The sequence below is a fragment of the Bolinopsis microptera genome, chromosome 4 (genome assembly GCF_026151205.1).
Source record: "Bolinopsis microptera isolate Bmic1 chromosome 4, MBARI_Bmic_1.0, whole genome shotgun sequence".
Lineage (NCBI taxonomy): Eukaryota > Metazoa > Ctenophora > Tentaculata > Lobata > Bolinopsidae > Bolinopsis > Bolinopsis microptera.
The window spans coordinates 13,668,748-13,688,391 of record NC_087075.1 but is presented as its reverse complement, the minus strand read 5'-3'; the positions used below and the strand labels follow the sequence as shown (position 1 = coordinate 13,688,391).

At 37.3% G+C, this 19,644-nt stretch overlaps 1 protein-coding gene across 1 annotated transcript; it reads left to right on the top strand.

Annotated features, from left to right (window-relative positions):
* The first annotated feature begins 661 nt into the window (after positions 1-661).
* On the top strand, positions 662-18,929 carry LOC134814007 (uncharacterized). The gene is made up of 16 exons (XM_063821966.1): positions 662-926; positions 1,195-1,416; positions 1,607-1,736; positions 1,986-2,087; positions 2,802-3,024; positions 6,547-6,656; positions 6,787-6,935; positions 7,748-7,869; positions 8,168-11,303; positions 11,571-11,840; positions 15,490-15,730; positions 16,041-16,108; positions 16,699-16,830; positions 17,013-17,213; positions 17,476-17,629; positions 17,965-18,929. Exons 1-16 carry the CDS (start codon positions 678-680, stop codon positions 18,228-18,230), a joined length of 5,775 nt encoding a protein of 1,924 aa, XP_063678036.1. The 5' UTR covers positions 662-677; the 3' UTR covers positions 18,231-18,929.
* Positions 18,930-19,644: the final 715 nt, after the last annotated feature.

Here is a 19,644-nt window from a genome sequence, read left to right as displayed (position 1 = left end):
CCACAATAGCTTTACCTTAACAAACCTACAAAGTATAACAAACCTACAAAGTAAGTACTTTGTAGGTTTGTTATAGGTTTGTATATTCAAAACTGAAAAATTACTTTTGATACATGTTATATTATGTTCGATTCGCATACTTATTATTTATATGATATTTATTTCTTTTATAAGTTTTATTGTTACATTATACTACTCAGTATATAATATAATATGAAACTTGTAAAATTCGGCCAGGGGCCGCAGTATCAGAGAGAATTACTTGTTTTTTACTTACCGAAAATGTTTTGCTGGAAAATTTTTAATTAATTGACGTGATTTATAAATTCTTTTGGGGTGAATATCATGAAAATAAATATTGTTTTGTTTAAAATATAAATGAGAGTTGGCTAAAAGAATTTGCTGAAAGTTGCTTAATAATCATTCTAGTAACAAACAATGAAGTTTTTCTTATAAAAAATCATAAACGAATGTAACAAAAGTTTCAAATGTAAAATTTGTAAATCTACTTGAAAGTTTAATCAGTGAATATTATATATATATATGTTATAAATTCATTATCATTTTAAACCAAAAGTGATAAGTAAAATATCGATTAATTATAACGATTAATTACAACGATTAATTACAACAATTAATTATAACGATTAATTATTATTATAATAATTAGCCTTGTGATGTCGGGCGATGTCAGAGTAAAAGAAGAGCCGATAGACTTCGAATGTTCACCATTTGAACTACTCAACGAGATAGGACAGACTGATGACATCACGACTCCAAATAATGACGTCACAAGCCGTAATGATAACGTCACCACCCGTAATGATGACGTCACAAGATGTAATGATGACGTCAAGAGTGAATTAACTGGTGATCACTCTGCACCTGTTATAAAACAGGAGTATGAAGTTGTCGTAAAAACTGAGGTTTTTATTTTCAGACTACTTTAAATTCTACCGAATGGAAACAGGGTTTGGTTGGGATAATTTGTTTCAAAAACTAGAATTCAAACTTCATCCAGTTGATAGTGCAATTTGGAGGATCGTCACCATTTTCGATAACGTCCTAGCAAACAACTCTAAAAGGATATCTCTCCCTTTATCGGAAAATTAAGATGACTCTAATCTTAGCCATTAACCCATAAAGAATAAAGATCTGTTGTCGTGACAGAAAATAAGTCTAAATTTCCCCTAGATAACAGTCGGGGCTGAGGACAATGAAGAGTGCTCGTTACTCCACCAAACACCACGTGATTACAGCGAATCACGTGGTCTCCAAACCAGGTCACGTGATTTATCCACAGAACAAACAGAACTATTTGCTGACCCAGATAGAATACCAGCACCTCTGGAAAGCGTTGAAGACATGGAACAAGAGGAGAACATTGATCAGGCTGAGGGGTTCATGACAATGAAGGTTATTAATGCTTACTTTCTAACTTACAGTTCAACATTTCTTTCCATTTCATTGCTTATATAATTATCTAATTAGAATTCAATCAATTTATTTTATTTATTGTGAATGGTGATCCCAATAATTCTGAGAAGCTCAGTCCGAGCTTTTCTAGAAATCTGTGAATCTTTTCATTTTCATTAAACCGTTTCAGATGGAATTACCAGCAAAGTATAAGACACTTTTTGATGGCGTTAAGGCGTTTCCAGAGATGGCAAAGGAGATTCTGCCCATTATAGAGGAGCTAGTTCATTTTCACAACTGCATTTGTTTACTAAGACGAGGTAATTAGTAGATTATTTGTAGGACATATTTTATTTGCAAAATTTATTTCTAAGTTTTTTCCCCTTTATTTTTCATGTTACGCGTTACGAATTAAAAGCTCTACTTGAAATAAACTTATTATATAATAAACGTCTTTATGAGTACGACTTGATATTTTTACACTATCCTTTACAGCATCATCTAGCTGACTCAAATATTTACCGATAAATTGCTGTATAAAATGTGACTTAAACTATTTTATTGTTCAGATCTGAATCTGTCCCGATGTGAGGATTGTGGGAGAGGGTTTGCAGCACCAAGCAGGGTTAAAGTACACGCTCGACATTGTGTAATACAGAAACTTGAAAACAGTGAGTTTATTATTATATAATATACATATACATATATGTATATATAATATAGGTATATAATATAGTTTGTTGGGAATACTGATTATTTGATTTGTTAGTTCTGATTTTAATCAATTTTAAGAAAGCGTTAATGTCTTTTGACTACTTTTCTTCGTCAGAATCTCTTGTTTGATTTTAATTGTGTTCTCTTGTGTTCTTGATCACAAATGAACATTGATTTGCTGAAAATATTCCGGTCAATGCCAAATACACAATTATTAAAAATCTAATCTACTTATGCTGCCATGAATAATGGCTCTTTTAAAAAACAAGACTGGCAAAAACCTATAATTTCTGCTTTTCTGCTCAGTGATTTGTTCGACCATGAAGTTTGATATATCAAACTTCATGGTCGAACAAGTCACTGAGCAGAAAAGCAGAAATATATATATTATGACAGTGAACAAGTGGTTAGATTATTGCAAAATACTATGTTATGTTGGCAAGTACCCGCACCATCCCGCAACTTTCACTCTCTCCTAATTATACTAATTATACTAATTATACTAATTATACTAATTATACTAATTATACTAATTATACTAATTATACAAATTATACTAATTATATTAATTATACTAATAAAGAACCACCTGTTTCTCATAGAGTCGCTCTTGTAATTTGAGTGAGATTTTTATAATAATTGATACGGGACTTCACTACAAAACTTTCCAGGATTCGCTCCTGCCAGTATTACCAAACATATCGGACCTGCTGCAGTCCCCGAGGAAACTAAGTCTCCTGCCACAACTCGAAGTGAAACCGAAAGTAAATCAATCGAAAGTGAAAGGATTGTGCCGGATGATAATGTTAACCCATCAAGAAAAACGAGGAGTAGACAAGCATGTGATCCAGATTATACCCCTGATACTCTGAGAACTCAGAAGCCTGTCAAAATGTATGTTTTAATTTTATTATCAAGTTTACTTTATCACAAAGATATAATTCTATAGTGTGTACATACGGAGGAAGTAAATAGATGAAAAGAATTTAAATGCAGAATATCGGTACACAAAATCTTCACAACTATATACATTTTTTCTTTCCTATTGTTCCACCATACAGAGATAAGGGGTCGTTCACATATTACGTAATCAATATTTTGGCAATTTTTACCCCCCCGGCCCCCCCCCCCCCCCTCCGTAATCAACCGTAATCAAGACCGAACCCCCCCCCCGGCCCCCCCCCCTATATTACGTAATCAAGGTTTGACCCCCCCCCCCCCCCCCCGTAATCAAGACCCAACCCCCCTCCTATATTACGTAATCAAGATTAGACACCCCCCCCCCCCCTATCTATTACATGTTCGTGTTAAGCCATTTATATATTAGAAGCTATCACAACGGATTAATGAATGAAATAATCGCAAAGCACTTACTAAACGAAAATTTGTTTAAAAAACGAAAATTTAGTATCTATCAAACTTAGTATCTATCAAACGCTTCAATATGAAAACCTACCGAGAATAAGATATTCTTGCCACTGCAACTTGACCTAGTATAATGGACCTTATAAATCTAAATCTAACTGCTCAGTTATCTTTCAGCTAACGTTTAGTACAGGGAAATCCGTCTGAAAAAATCGATCTGCTGACACACGAAGCTTTCAGAGGATTTTTGACGTTTTTGAGTCCCATTAGGTGCCCTTTATGGCTGACCAACTTTTCCAAACTTTTCCACGTGTCTTAAGGCCACTTTTTGCCACTTTACCACATTTTACCACCTTTCTTGTTTGTCGAATATCTTTAGTTGTGAACATCGTAAAAAGTTGCGAATCAATCGAGTGTGTTCATATTATCAGGAAGAAAAACTTTTGTTCTAACAATTTTTACGTCAGATAATAAGTTAATTGGATAATTATCAATTAAGAATACTTAAATCACCAATATTTGTAGTTGGAGTTCAGTAAATCTCGGCAGATTTTAGTAATAATCAGGAATTACTAACTCTAAGTGGAAAGGTCTGAAACTGAAAAACGTTAAGTTTAACCATACGATCGCGATATAAGAGTTTCATAACTAATTACAATACAGCCTTATCGATTTTCACAGAAACTGCACCAGTGGCACAGTCTTGTCATACCGATACGTTGTATGACCCGCCGCGCACGAAGTGCGCGGCTCCCCCTGTATCGTCAGGACCATAGTGAAACGACCGTGGGGGTCGCAACGTGATACAAGCACAGTCAAGATCGAAACGATAGCCTTCTGTACTGTCATTTTATTGACTTCAATGATGAATCAGTGGGGTTAAGATAATCACATTTGTAATAAATAAAACCTCTCTGTACCGTCAATTGTGCTAATCTAAACCGGCCTACCTGTATTACCAGACCTCTTCTTTTCCTCAACAATCAAACCGAGTTGTTCATATCGCATTTGGTGGGTGATGTAAACTAAGTAGTAATACATATCGAGCTATATTCAATCACAACACGACACAGTACGTGTATCTTATATGGCTCTTAATGAGGTTTATGAAACGCTTTATACCGTGAGAAACCCGGTATAGAGAGGTTTTACAGTTTATCACGAAAACGTCTACTTGGTCTCATGGCTCATTTACAGTTCGAAGAAGGGCAAGAACAGATCAGGGAAACTGAGGAACAGCCAGGTCCAGGAAGCAAGTGTAAATACACCTTCCAACATCTACTGTGACTGTTTTGTATTGTACTGCATACCGCTTCATTTGCAGGATACCTCAAATCACCCCCATATGTCGGGGTCGGCTAAAAGTAAAATCAACAAGGGTAACATACGGGAAAGGGTAAGATTTAGATACGAGTACAGTGTCGGGCAAGGGGTAGTAAACTTAAAGAACCGGTAATAATTAATTCAGTGAAATGTTCCACGAGAGTCAGGATATTTTGGAAATTGCTAATAGAGACAGATCCTGATCAGGAAGGATTGTTAATGTTATTGAGGATGTTGATTTGAAATCCGGACGTCGTGAAGTAAAAATGCAGGTTCTTCCCGCAGGATATTCGGGGCCCATGATGATCAGCTCGGGATTAATGTGGGACAGATCGAAGACTGACAACTGAACCAAATTGAACCTAGTTCCCACTAACCAATCTGCTTAATTGGTAAGGGTTAGGGTTAGGGTTAGGGTTAGGGTTAGGGTTAGGGTTAGGGTTAGAGTTAGGGTTAATCTAAATGTCTAAATTGGGTTCAGTTGTCCGGTAGCCCGCTCTTGCGAGTTGACATTCTAAGCTTTCTGGTCTTTTCTTGCCTTCTTTGAACTGTCAAAGAGCCATGAGACCAAGTAGACGTTTTCGTGATAAACTGTAAAATCTCTCCATATCGGGCCTCTCACGGGAGAAACAATAAGTGTACGGTATAGAACGTTTCATATACCTCATTAAGGGCCATAATATAATATACACGTGTTGCATTGTGTCGTATTGTGATTGAATATAGCTCAATAATATGTATTACTAATTAGTTTACATCACCCACCAAATGCGATATGAACAACTCGGTTTGATTGTTGAGGAAAAGAAGAGGTCTGGTAATACAGGTAGGCCGGTTTAGATTAGCACAATTGACGGTACAGAGAGGTTTTATTTATTACAAATGTGATTATCTTAACCCCACTGATTCATCATTGAAATCAATAAAATGACAGTATAGTACAGCAGGCTATCGTTTCGATCTTGACTGTGCCATTGGTGCAGTTTCTGTGAAAATTGATAAGGCTGTATTGTAATTAGTTATGAAACTCTTATATCGCGACCGTTATATGGTTAAACTTAACGTTTTTCAGTTTCAGACCTTTCCACTTAGAGTTAGTAATTCCTGATTATTACTAAAATCTGCCGAGATTTACTGAACTCCAACTACAAATATTGGTGATTTAAGTATTCTTGAAACGAAAAATTGACTAAGTTTTTTTCTGAAAATCATTTTTCTCCGCGTTTTATGCAATTTGATCACTTTTGGCGGGAAAAAATATTTTGAATTTTCGAAATTTTTCTCGAAAAAAAAATGTGAGTGACAAATTTTCAAATTTTTTCTAAAAACTACTTTTCTCCGTGTTTTAAGCTATTCCGATCATTTTTAGCCAATAAAAAATTTTTAGAATTTTGCTAATTGGTTAATTGATAATTATCCAATTAACTTATTATCTGACGTAAAAATTGTTAGAACAAAAGTTTTTCTTCCTGATAATATGAACACACTCGATTGATTCGCAACTTTTTACGATGTTCACAACTAAAGATATTCGACAAACAAGAAAGGTGGTAAAATGTGGTAAAGTGGCAAAAAGTGGCCTTAAGACACGTGGAAAAGTTAGGAAACGTTGGTCAGCCATAAAGGGCACCTAATGGAACTCAAAAACGTCAAAAATCCTCTGAAAGCTTCGTGTGTCAGCAGATCGATTTTTTCAGACGGATTTCCCTGTACTAGTTTTCTTTTCAGTAAGGACGAGACATTGAGTTTTCACGTCATGACCGACCTAGTGACTGGTGAAATGAAAATAGATAAACAAGGTGGATCTACACCAAAAGGAAAAAGAAAACGTGCCAGAAGTAAATTTGATTTAATTAATTAACTGTTATTTAATTAAGTACTTTTCACTTGATAAAACATTCCCATCTCTTTACAAGTTTACACATACACTGAAGTATATAACAAATACACACTAAACCCTTGCTTTAGAGCTTAAAGAAGACCGTGAGTTCGAAAAGGGAACATGTTGGGGCGTGCCCAGCAAGACAGAGTCATGTAGGATAACCAGAGTTGTGGAACATAACCAGTTCAACCACAAGAAGATACCTCCTTACCATCTCTTTAGATACTCGGGCGAGGTCATTATGTAATTACTTAATTATAATGTAATTATAATTTGCAATTATGTAATATTATTATCGTATATAAGTTATTATTTTATAATACAACTAGAAAGCCCGTGGTCACAGGGAGGAAGCTAATAGTATTCTTTCGTAGTCAATTTTTACAGCATCAACAAATATCCATCACAACCGAAGAAACAGCCAATTAAACTATAACTCGCACTGAACACCACGTAATAACAAAAAACCGATCAAAATGCCCCTCTCAAATCCTTGCACGTGCAACTTGCAAGTGCACTTTTAACCCTCGTTACCATGGTAACTACGCAACTTCCTATTTATCGTCTGATTTGCACGTGGGCGGTCGTACAGCAGAAAGAATCTTTTGAATTATAATAGAGATAATACCTCAATGGCTGTTGAGGGCTATGGGCGATAATGCCCGATGCTTTAGCGGAGGGCGAGCCCGAGCACGAAACGAAGCCAAGGTATTATTGTATTATAATTCTTTCTGTTTCTGATTGGAAGATGTGTATTGTGTAATGTGATACGTTCGCATGATACAATATAGTGTGTCATATTATATAGTCATATAATAGTGAGCAACTGTTATTTGTTTTGAAACTTCTGCCAGCCAGTCTGAGGTGACTCGCAGTCTGTCCTCATAATACTAATATTATAAAGTGATTTGGGGTCAACATATTCTTATATTACATTATATTATGTTTGCATTAGCCCAGAATTTTTTTGTACAAACAACATTTATGCATACCCCGTGATATTTTACAATACTCCCAATAACCATTATTTAATCCTGCAACCTCCAGGTATTATACCACACTGCAATCCCCCTTCCACTCAACTACCAAGGTACTGCACGTAACGTCTTCAACACCATGATAAGCAGTATTGTCGAGGTTGGGAAACTCATTCCCATTACTAAAGGAAGGTATGAGCATCTTTAAAACTAATTTTTCGTTTTGGGAAAAAAACTGCCTCAATTTATTATCGTTTGGTTATTTAGTCGTAAATCAAAATTCAAAAACTACCATCTAATTATCTGTTCCACTACAAACATATCTCCCAAAATAATATATATAATATATATATAACTACGTTTGGTTTATAATATATACGATTTAATAATTGGGAATGTTTTCATACTGTTATCTCCAACTTGCTCGAAACCAAGCTTATCAAACATCAAACATGAAATAAAGAATTATTCTAATGCTAAATACTTTCAGGCGCCAATACATGCAAGTGCTACAAAAACAAGAGAAAATACCGTTACCGGACCTTGAACTGCTCCCTGCTCCCAGCAAACCAACCAAAAAAGCCAAAAGAACCCACGTGCCATCTTCTCCTGTAACAACTGTTCCCCAGGATCGACCACCATTCAGAAAGATTAAAATTGTGTGCACTCCTACACCCTCTCCTAATGCTAAACCTCTTTATTCAAACCAACAAATACTTCTGAAATCTCCCCTTTCAGACAGCGGCGAGGTTGTTTATCGTGGCAGGAGAACTAAATCAGTACCTAAACCGATGGGGGGTCCAATCAAAAAGAAAGTGAATCCAGGGATGAATTTCAATATTGGTGCTAATCTTAATTTCAGCAAAGGAAAGGACTCGTCCAGAAGCAAAGCAACCTCAGGAGATCTTTACAGAGGCCAAAGAGTCGGCCCTGGAAGTACAACCCTACAAAATCAACGTGTTTCATCACACTTTGACATGTCCCAAATGGAGGACGACCCATTCGCATTACAGAACAAGGATGCTACAAGAGACTTTCTGAAAGAGAGACTGAGGGGATATCTGAGTGAGGAGAATTGTCAAGAGAGTTATGTGCTGGAGGAACATACCGTCATGTTTCTGAAGAACTTCATGAGCGATAAGTTCATAAACTCGCCATCAGTAAGGAACAGAGTCGAGAAGATTCTAAAGGGGATCCAAGATACTATCCCAGATAATCCTGTAAAGCGGCTGGCCATTAAGAACTCTAGATCCAAGTTAGCAGACATTATTGATCAGCCGGACTATGCTAAAGTCTATAATCTGGATGATGAAGCGGTGAGGTTTATGGAGGCTTTTGCGTTTGGTGTGGCTAATCCTTGTCAGAGAGATGTTGAAAAGGCTGAGGAGATATTGAGAGTAGTTGAAGTAAGAGGTTTGAGGAATGTCTTGATAAATCTAACAGCAACCCATGCTCCTGTGGTTCATTCATTCGACCTTTCAACTCGAATTTTCATCGACAATTTTGTGTCTCGAGTTAGGCCCGACAAAATGCATCTAACAGATTTGACGAAACTGAAACAAATTATTAAACAACTGAAGGATACAAAAAGTTCAAATCCAATCGCAGACCATTGCCAGGATATAGAATCAACTTCGAGCAAAGAAGCAGGCACTAAGAGCTCATATGAGAAGCAAAAAGAACTGCTAATGAACGACACGATCAATGAATCTGATCTATCATCTCCAGAGATAATGAGATCTTATAATGACGATTGTTCCACCATAATATCACCTCCTGATTTATCGATATCGTCCCAACCCTGCACTGATCTGAAGTGCCCTGAGGTTATACTAGACGAGACTGATGAAGAAAACCAAGATGGAATCCCAGCGAATGATTTTAACCATAGTGATTGCAGTGGTGCGGAAGGAAAGGAATCTTCTTCTTCTTTCTGTAAATTTGCAGACCTTGGGATAATAGGGCTTGTCAAAAATACGGCTCCCATTACCAATGAAAATACATCTGAAGAATGTGAGGATGTCAACGACTCGAGCATTAGATTTTATGTCAAAAGTAGTGAGCTGAAAGATGTTGACTTTTTGAGTTTCTGCTCTGTCTTTTCGAATAAACTCAAAGATCTTGTAAAAGATTTAATCGAGTCTAAAGAAATTGAAAAAGGATTGCTTTTGCTTGCTTCAGATGGAGAGTCTTTTGAGTCTATTTTCAAAAAACATAGCCATCCTGTTCTCTCTATGATTTCAGCATTTGGTATATTCTCTACAATGAAGTTCGATAAGAGGAGAAAATCGTGTTGTACTAAAATTATTGATTTTATCAAAGACCAAGAGTCTGTTATCGCGCCTCTGATACAAACCAATTTCGCTGAAACTCTATTTTCTAGCTGGAGAAAGGTTCCTTCAATTTATCGAAGATTTTGCTCGGCCATTGATGATGTGTTAGATGATTTTATTACGAAGAAGTCTCCTAACTTATTAGCCTATTTGAGAGCCCGTGTAAGAAACAGCAGCGCATTTGTAGAAATGAGTGTCTCTGAAAGATCTCTTATCTATAGACTATTCTATATGATAGATAGTTCAGAAACACAAAAGATGGTCACCACACGAATCACTAACTTGAAAAGAACTCTGATGCTGCTAGAAAAATATACATTCGATCTGGATCCAATTTTTCAAAGTCGTGAAATGTGCAAACAATTATTACAAGAAAAAGGGCTCGAAAAACTTGCCCCAACTGTAGAAGGAAATCATGTTGATGTTGATGTTTCCACGCCCGTCAACGAGGAGCATCTATCGAGTTTACGCATGTTCATGCGCCAAACCATGACAGACATTAAATTCGTTGAAAAGATAAATGTAAATCAGACAATATTCCTGAGGAATTTTGTGGACGGTCATCTGTTGAATATGGATTGGGAAATGCAATATCATCATACCATGGACATCCTCAATCAAGTTTTTGAAAAGTCTGACAAGGATAAAGAAGATGGTAAAAAGAATAGCGCCGTCGAGAAGGATAAAGAAGATGGTAAAAAGAATAGCGCAGACGAGAAGGATAAAGAAGATGGTAAAAAGAATAGCGCAGACAAGAAGGATAAAGAAGATGGTAAAAAGAATAGCGCAGACGAGAAGGATAAAGAAGATGGTAAAAAGAATAGCGCAGACGAGAAGGATAAAGAAGATGGTAAAAAGAATAGCGCAGACAAGAAGGATAAAGAAGATGGTAAAAAGAATAGCGCAGACAAGAAGGATAAGGAAGATGGTAAAAAGAATAGCGCAGACGAGGCCTCAGCTCAAAAAAAAAGCGATTTGAATGAATTAGGACCTCATACGGGGTCACAGAAATGTAGAATGATAATTGTCAAGAAAAAAAGTCCTGGTGAAATATTCAATCTTCAAACTGAAGATTTGCCCCAACCCAATGCCGTAACTCAGTCAAATGCTTCAAATCAACACATTAAAGGAGTCATCGGAACCACTGTTATTACGTTACCAAAAAGTGGCCCAGACAAAAGTGGGCCCAGCGAAGAAAAAACTTGTGATCCTTGTCAAAATATGGCTGGCTTAGGGACTTTCGACTTTGGGCCCACTGACTGTGACCTGTCTGAGATAACAAATAATTCACAGGTAACTATAATTATAATTGATAATAGCAATAATTTGATTAGTTTGCTCGTTGCTTACAGTTTAAGCATAGAATAAATGATCACAAATTTTAAATGAAAAAAGATATTCAAATTTTAATAGGTATTCAAATTAGATTACCAATAGACTTATTAAATGGTCCCAAAATTTTGCTGTTTGCATCAATATACGCTGGGATAAAAATTAATTGGGCTTCCCTACAACCACAAAAAAGTAACGCTAACAATAATTAATAGATGTAAAATCCAGTTCCAGGCGTCTCCAAAGCGCGAGCGGTGCGACCTTATTGGTTTATCAACTGATGGCACTCATTTTAAAAAGCGACATTACCGAAAAACGATTGCCGAACAATGTTCCAGTGGATGCATTCAAATCGTTCATCCGATGTTTTCTTCAACTGTGCCTGTTCTCATCGTTTGTAAACGCCACTACGAAATCCTTTCCAATGGTTTTTGTGAAATTGAAAAGCAATCCGGTCATAAATTGGTGATTCCCTCCCGCAATAGACAGCTACTGCAGGTACCACCTTATTTAAACTAATTACAACACTACAAATCTATTACATTTATTGAGTTCAGGGATGGCAAACAAGGACGGGCAAACGGGGCACACTGATAGTGCCCCAGCCAGTACAGAACATGTAGAGACCAACGGACAAGCTGAAGAAGAAAGTACTAACGAACCTGTGTATAATCAGAAAGTATTAAACTCAACCAATTCTATCAAACTTCAATCATCTTCTTCGAGATATGACTTTCGGCGCCACATCAGAACAGAGAAACCCTTGTTAAATAGACCTCAAGTCCTAGAAGTAAACATCAATCATAAAACAAGAGTTGATAAGAAGAAAAAATGTAGACCAAAGGAGAAGGAGAAGATAGATGACATATGTCCTATATGTAAAACCAGAGTTGAATGGCATGTAGATGCTTTGCAGTGTGAGGAGTGCGAGGTTTGGATTCATAAGGCCTGCTTGTGTATGAGTGATGAAGAGTATGAGGATCATAAAACCAGTGAAGATGATGAATGGTACTGTGACTGCTGCCAGTTGAATAGATCAAATAATTTGACGTGGGGTACCATGGTTGGGGAAGGGTGTATACGGTCAGAACTTACGGGGATATATGATGAAATTATTACGTGGTGTAGGAATTTGTTTATGGTGCCAAGGGGTAAGAGTGGGGAGAAGTTTATCAAAGAGTTGACACGACTTTTGTACCTGTTTGTGAATAAAACGGCCTGGGAGAGTCTTTCATTGCAGCTAGTCCATATATTTATCCCTATTATGTTACAGAAGCCTTCATCTAAGTCAAAAGCTAGAGACAATGCCAAGTACCTGGTAGATAGACTAGAAAAGTGGAAGGATGGCGACCTCAATTCCCTCATGGATGAGGCTCGTGTCATCCAGGAGAAGCTAAAACGAAGGAAAAAGTCTGAAGATCCATCAAAAATGAAAGGCTTTAGTAGGTTAATGATGGTGGGTAAAGTATGTCAGGCCATGAAGCTCATCAACAACGAAGACTCAGTTGTTGGGGTACACACATTAAATAGAAAGATAAAGAGTCTATTACAAGAGAAACATCCTAAAGCTGAGACACCTCCAGCTGATATCATTCTACCTATAACAGCGCCTCAGGCACAGTCGGTGATATTTGCTGAAATATCGGCAGAGCTAGTTGAGAAAGCGGCACTCCATGTTAAGGGCTCAGGTGGCCCAACCCATTTGGATGCAGATGGGTGGAAGCACATCTTGTGCTCTAAAGCGTATGGGAAACTTCCTTTTCAACTCTGCGGTGCAATAGCTGAATTTGCAAAGCGTTTGTGTGTAGAGGATGTTAACCCAGAGAGTCTGAATGAGTTTGTGGCCTGTAGACTGGTACCACTGAATAAGGGTGACGATAAGAGAGGTAATCCTGGTGTACGGCCGGTGGGGGTAGGAGAGGTTCTTCGGCGTATTGTTGGCAAGGTGGTTATTGGGGTAATTAAGGATGATATACAAGAGGCTGCAGGACCTCTTCAGTCATGTGCTGGGCTAGAGTCAGGCATTGAGGCATCCATCAGAGCAGTTAAGAGGACATGGGAAGATCCTAAGACAGAGGCAGTGCTTCTTGTTGATGCTGATAATGCGTTTAACAGGCTTAATCGCAAAGCAGCTATTCACAACATTAGGCAGCTATGTCCTCCGTTTCACCAATACCTGAAAAACACCTATCAGAAATCAGCCAAACTCATTGTCAACGACACATATTCGTGTGAGATAATTTACTCTGATGAAGGGGCAACGCAAGGGGATGTGGCAGCAATGGCAGAGTATGCTATCGGTATTCGTCCTCTTATCAACATCCTGGCCAGCGTGACAAAGTTAGGAGAATTGATGCAAGCGTGGTATGCAGATGACTCTGCAGCAGCAGGTACCCTGAAGAAACTCCGGCTGTGGTGGGATTTACTCAGTGTAAACGGTCCTAAGTTAGGCTACTTCCCTAAAGCAGTGAAGACTATTCTTATCTTAAAAGAAAAATCGCTACTACCAGCAGCCACGTTTTTATTTGGAGAGACTGGTATAGAGATCACATGTGATGGGGAGCGTCATCTGGGAGCAGTGATAGGTGGAGAGGAGGCTAGAGAGACATATGTAAAAAAGAAAGTAGAGAAATGGGTGAAGGATGTAGAAGAGTTGTCAGATATTGCCCTCGATGAACCTCAGGCAGCCCTATCAGGGTATACCAAAGCCCTATGTCATCGGTGGACCTTTGTGATGCGTACCATCCAAGACACTAAAGACCTCTTCATCCCATTGGAGAAGTGTATAAGAGAAAAGTTCATCCCTGCAATTATTGGTAGGAATGTGTCTGATCTGCACAGGAGAATGTTATCGCTACCTGTAAGATTAGGGGGGCTTGGTATTGTTAATCCAGTAGAGATCGCGGAGAAGGAATACCAGACGTCACTTAAGATAACAGAGGAGCTGGTTGACCTTATCTATCACCAGGAGACATCCCTGATGAAGTTGGATAAAATTAAGATAAAGGGCAGAGTAGATTGCCTCAAGTTAGTTAAAGAATTACGCTTGAAGAAGGAGCTTGCTGAGATAATGAGTGAAGTGGATGAGAATACCAGGGAGTCATTGCAGCTGGTACAAGAGCATGGGTCAGGAGCTTGGCTAACATGTCTCCCCATTCAACAGCTAGGGTATGCTTACAGCAAGCAAGACTTCAGAGATGCTGTTCATCTCCGGTATGGTTGGGACATCCCTAACACCCCAAGATTCTGCGATTGCGGAGCCAAGAATGATCACAATCATATCCTCAACTGTAAGAGAGGGGGGTATGTGAACTACCGTCATAACAACGTGAGAGACTCCGTTGCTGAATACCTTAGGCTGGTGACCAAGGATGTGAGGATTGAGCCCCTTTTAACACCTATAGAATCGGCCAACTTCCAACAAAAGGGCAACAATGCTGATAAGGCTAGGCTTGATATATCAGCAAGAGGAGTGTGGAGCACATTTGAGAGGACTTTCTTTGATGTGCGCATTTTCAATCCTAAATCGCCTACATATCAAGGAAAGACCATGCCACAGCTCTACACTCTGCACGAGAATGAGAAAAAGAACCAGTACATGAACCGAGTGCTACAATTGGAGAAAGGGTCATTCGTCCCCCTTGTATTTACCACTACAGGAGGAATGGCACCGGAGGCCAAGTGTTTCATAAGAAGACTTGCTGTGTTGATAGCCACCAAGACAAAGGAGGACTACAGCCAGGTGATGTGTAACATCAGGACACGCCTGAGCATGGATATAATGAGGAGTGTGCTAGTAGCTGTTAGAGGTGTACGTGGAAAGGCAAAGAAGGCATGGACTGCCCCTATATCCAATGTCTCCTTCAACCTGATACCTGAGGAGAAGAGCTACGAGGGATAGATGATATCTATTGCTCAGGATTTACGATTGTGCTCTGCCAATTGCATCACTTGATTTAATTTATTGTATATATACGGTTCCTGACGAGGTACCACCTTAGTGTCTCTCTGTTTTGTTTTTTTAAATAACCTCCACTTATTATTGATCAATAAGATTTCTATAATTGCTTGCTTGCAAAGATTCTACCGTTAGCACCTGCAAACCTTCCAATTCAAGAGACAAGAAACTGAAAATGACCATTTTCAGGCACATCCCCAAAAAACTTGGGGGATCAACATAACGTCAAAAAGTTCAATATATCCGCGAGCTAGGGGTTTGAAGCCAGAAAGACCGACAAATTCAGACAACCAAATTCAACCCGCCAAACTCATTGAAATACTGGAAGATCATGTGAACCCAGAATCTGGTCACGATAATAGCCCATTGTGCTCGAGTGGAACATCTGATGCTGAACGGTTACTCCTTCAGCAAAACATCAAAGCTGGAGGTATTATATTTTGTTTTCGTAACTATATTTATTGAGGACGTTACAGAAGGAATGTATTTAATGTAGTTTGAGGAGTCCTCACTCTCCTCACGTCCGACAATGGCGTTTCTCTTGTCGTTAATGTAGTTAATCGGTCAAACCTTTTGTATTTGATATTATAATGGACAGACAACTCTTAATAAAATGGCACTTTTCAGTCCACAAAATGGCTACTCAATGAACTAGTTCACTACTTGCTACTTAAATACTAATTAACTAGTTCACTACTTGCTAATTAACTACTAATTAACCACACAATTCTGTTCCTTAGAGAAGATAAAAGTGTTAACCCAGACGAACAAAAAATTAAACCAGAGAATTGCTGATATCGTGGAACAAGTAAGATGTTTTGTAAATGTATTGAATTTTTGTTTTCTAGTTTTGGTTGTAGTGATAATATGTATTCTGGCAACAGCTACGATTGTCTTTTAAACATCTTTGCGTAGTTTTTATGTCCTCACAAATTTGATGCATAATTAAAAACTTGTTCGTCTTGACATGCTGCCCAACCATACTCTATCATTTTCTATCTTTCGCACTTCTCAATAGCTTATCCACCAATTCACCGTAATGTAATCCGACAGGCAAACTGTACTTTAAGTAGAATGTTAGAGTATGATGTGAAAAGCCGCTTCTAAATTGTCATTCCTGTAATAATTTTTGTACAAATCTTACAAATCTTACAAATCTCACAAATCTTACAAATCTTACAAATCCTACAAATCTTACCAATCTTACAAATCTTACAAATCTTACCAATCTTACAAATCTTACCAATCTTGCAAATCTTACAAATCTTACAAATCTTACCAATCTTACAAATCTTACCAATCTTACCAATCTTACAAATCTTACAAATCTTACCAATCTTACAAATCTTACCAATCTTACAAATCTTACAAATCTTACCAATCTTACAAATCTTACAGTTGCGTACTGAGAGAGAGTTGAGAACTACTGTAAAGAGCATGTCTACCAAATGGCAGGATGCCAACAAGCACCTCACTCAATCAACTAACGAACAACTGTCTCACAAAAACGATCAAAGCAAAAAGATGGAGGTGAGTTATCAGAATGACTAGAAAAAAATACCCTATAAAATTCCCTGTAAGAATCATAACTCATTTCAGAGATTCTTGTTTTGATATTTGGGGGCTTTACAAAATATCCTACCTCTTTTGATGAGTAACATGGAGTAATGAATAATAATGAGTAACAAATAATAACCACACAACTATCACAGGAACATCTGGCAGAATTTAAGAAACAGAGCGCTGAACTCCGGCTACAAAACGTGGAACTGCAGCTAAACACTCCGCAAACTATCAGTAAACTACTAGCTGAGATAGAGGAGCTAAAGTCCACAAACAGCAAGGTTCAGACTATAAATACCAATCTTTATCAGAGCCTGTGTAAGAAGAACGATGCTGTCAAATCTTTAGAGGTAAGGGGAATGTGGTCATTGGTCACTGGTCACTGGTCACTGTTTATTGTGGTCACTTAATGTGGTTACTGCTTATTTGTGGAGTTATGAAATTACTGTTCACTGTTCATAAATTCAGCTGAATAATTGTTGGAAGTTTTTATATCATACTGTATAGTCAGAAAGATTGTGTTACATTTCACCCTACATTCCTATCATTCCATATTAATACCACCGTTATTTTATCTTACAGCATTCTAGCATTAACACTAACAATATTCAGGTATCAATACAGAGTATATCAGAAGCTTTGAGATTGCAAACTAAGACAATCTCTACCATGTCAAGGAAACATTACGATACTTTATTAGAAGATCATAACAACAAGGTTTTAAGTGGATACGAGAGTCTGGTTACTATAACCTGCAAGATATTGGGTAAGGATTAGTAGTGAAATATTAGTGAAAAAGTGAAATAGTGAAATGTTTGTAGTAAGTAATGATAGTGATGTAATGTAGTAAAGCTTTAAAAGTGAAATTAGTTAGCGAAATGACGTATGTTAAATTATTATGTAATCGGTCTATTTTATATCACAAGTTTATATTTTGCTTATTATGTCTTTTCTTTCACTTTGATTTATTTAAACAACCGTAAGTTGTTGACAATTCGATCCGAGCTTCAAATTGTAATCTGAAAAGCTAGCTATATAACATTTTTCTATTATAATTGATCTATGTATGTGCTGGTTTTTAATCGATATTTTATCTTTCAGGAGAGCAACAAGCGATCAACAAAGAGAAGATAGAAGACCCAGTAAAAATGCGGGAAATTTGCGAGAGCGTAGCGGGAGAAGAGAACTTGTTCAGCATCTTCATGCGAGTATTTTGTGGGAACAGTGTCTGTAAGGACGAAACTGAGACTGAGGCCATCGAGAAACGAGTTTTATTCCTGATAAATTTAATGTCTTATTTCTACAACGGGGGGAATGATGAAGAAGAGGATGGACCTAGTAGCAGTAGTTTATCAACATTACTTTAGTTTGTTTTAGTTACTTAATTCAAGTTGTTTTTCCTTCCCTTTTTATTTACAGGTAATATGGTTATAAATTGATATTTAAATTATAATATATAACCCGTCTTTAAGGCGAAATTAACAGATATTTTAGCAACAGTGCAATGCCAGTAACTGCAAATAATTTTGGAAGATTAATTTTTTTATTTTATTATTAAACGAGTTCAATAATATAATTTAAATAACTTTTCAGAACATAACAGCACATTTCTTACTGCTGATATTATAGGTAGTTTGCGGCGTAATTTGCCTTATTTTATTCCAGAACATGTACTTCCTAAAAGTATTTTGGATCGCTTGCCAGCTGAATTCAATCATGAAATGTGATTTGCAGTAACTTTCAAGGTCATAAGCTGTTATTATTTTATCAGGTTCAAGGACTTCACTCATAATTTATTATAATTTTCCTAGATATTGCTATGGTGGGGACATGAGCCTTATTAATCTGTCACGTGACAGTCACTAACCAATCAGCTCTCAGCAGCCACCATTAAAATATTCAAATCAACGTCACGTGTCAAGAAAATATGGCCTGGGTCACTAGTTTTCAAGTCTAACAACCCCTCTTGTTTTGCTTTGTTAGTTATATTGTTATGTCTTATTTTGCGAATGATCTTTTTAAACATTTTAAATTGTAATTTATTGAGATTGTTTACATTTTTAACAATAAACGCGTTTACATTGCTGAAACGATTGACTTTTGTGAAAACCGTGGTACTTTTCACACAAAGAAAGGCTCAAATTGTCAGTACAATTTCCGTAGAGTATGACATTTTAGCACTCACTGCGACTTAAATTTGCGCGCGCGCGGTAGAGCCGCGCACATGTGCTTTTAATTTTCATAACAAACGACTAATCGGTACTGTCAACCAGCCTCTTTACTGGGCCGCGCTCATCCTGTCATTCCGCCAAATCTTTATTATGTTTATGAACATAATAGCCTGGGGTCCCCAGGTAACCAGCCTCTGCACACACGACATTAGTCGTCATCATGTATAATGGTTACATGTATACTGGTTAAATCTGTCCAATTGATGCTGTACTTGCTTGTTAAGGTGGACTGTGGATAATGTCTACTAGCCTTCAGAAGCAATAGGCACCTTTTTCTTGACATAAGTAAAAGTGTTAAAAAGAATGAATGGACCTGGTTCTGATTCATATCAGTTGACAGTTATTGCAAGTTAAATTCATTGACAGGATCAATTTTATCGTTCGGCGAAGCAGTTTGGCTAGTACAAATATTTGTATGAAGTTACCAAAATTAAAATTATGTACTTTCATATTAGCTCAGACATTATGGACAAATATTAGGAATATTATTAAAAGCTAGGTGGAAATAAAACGTCATTTTTAAAACATTCTACTTAAAATGATAATGATC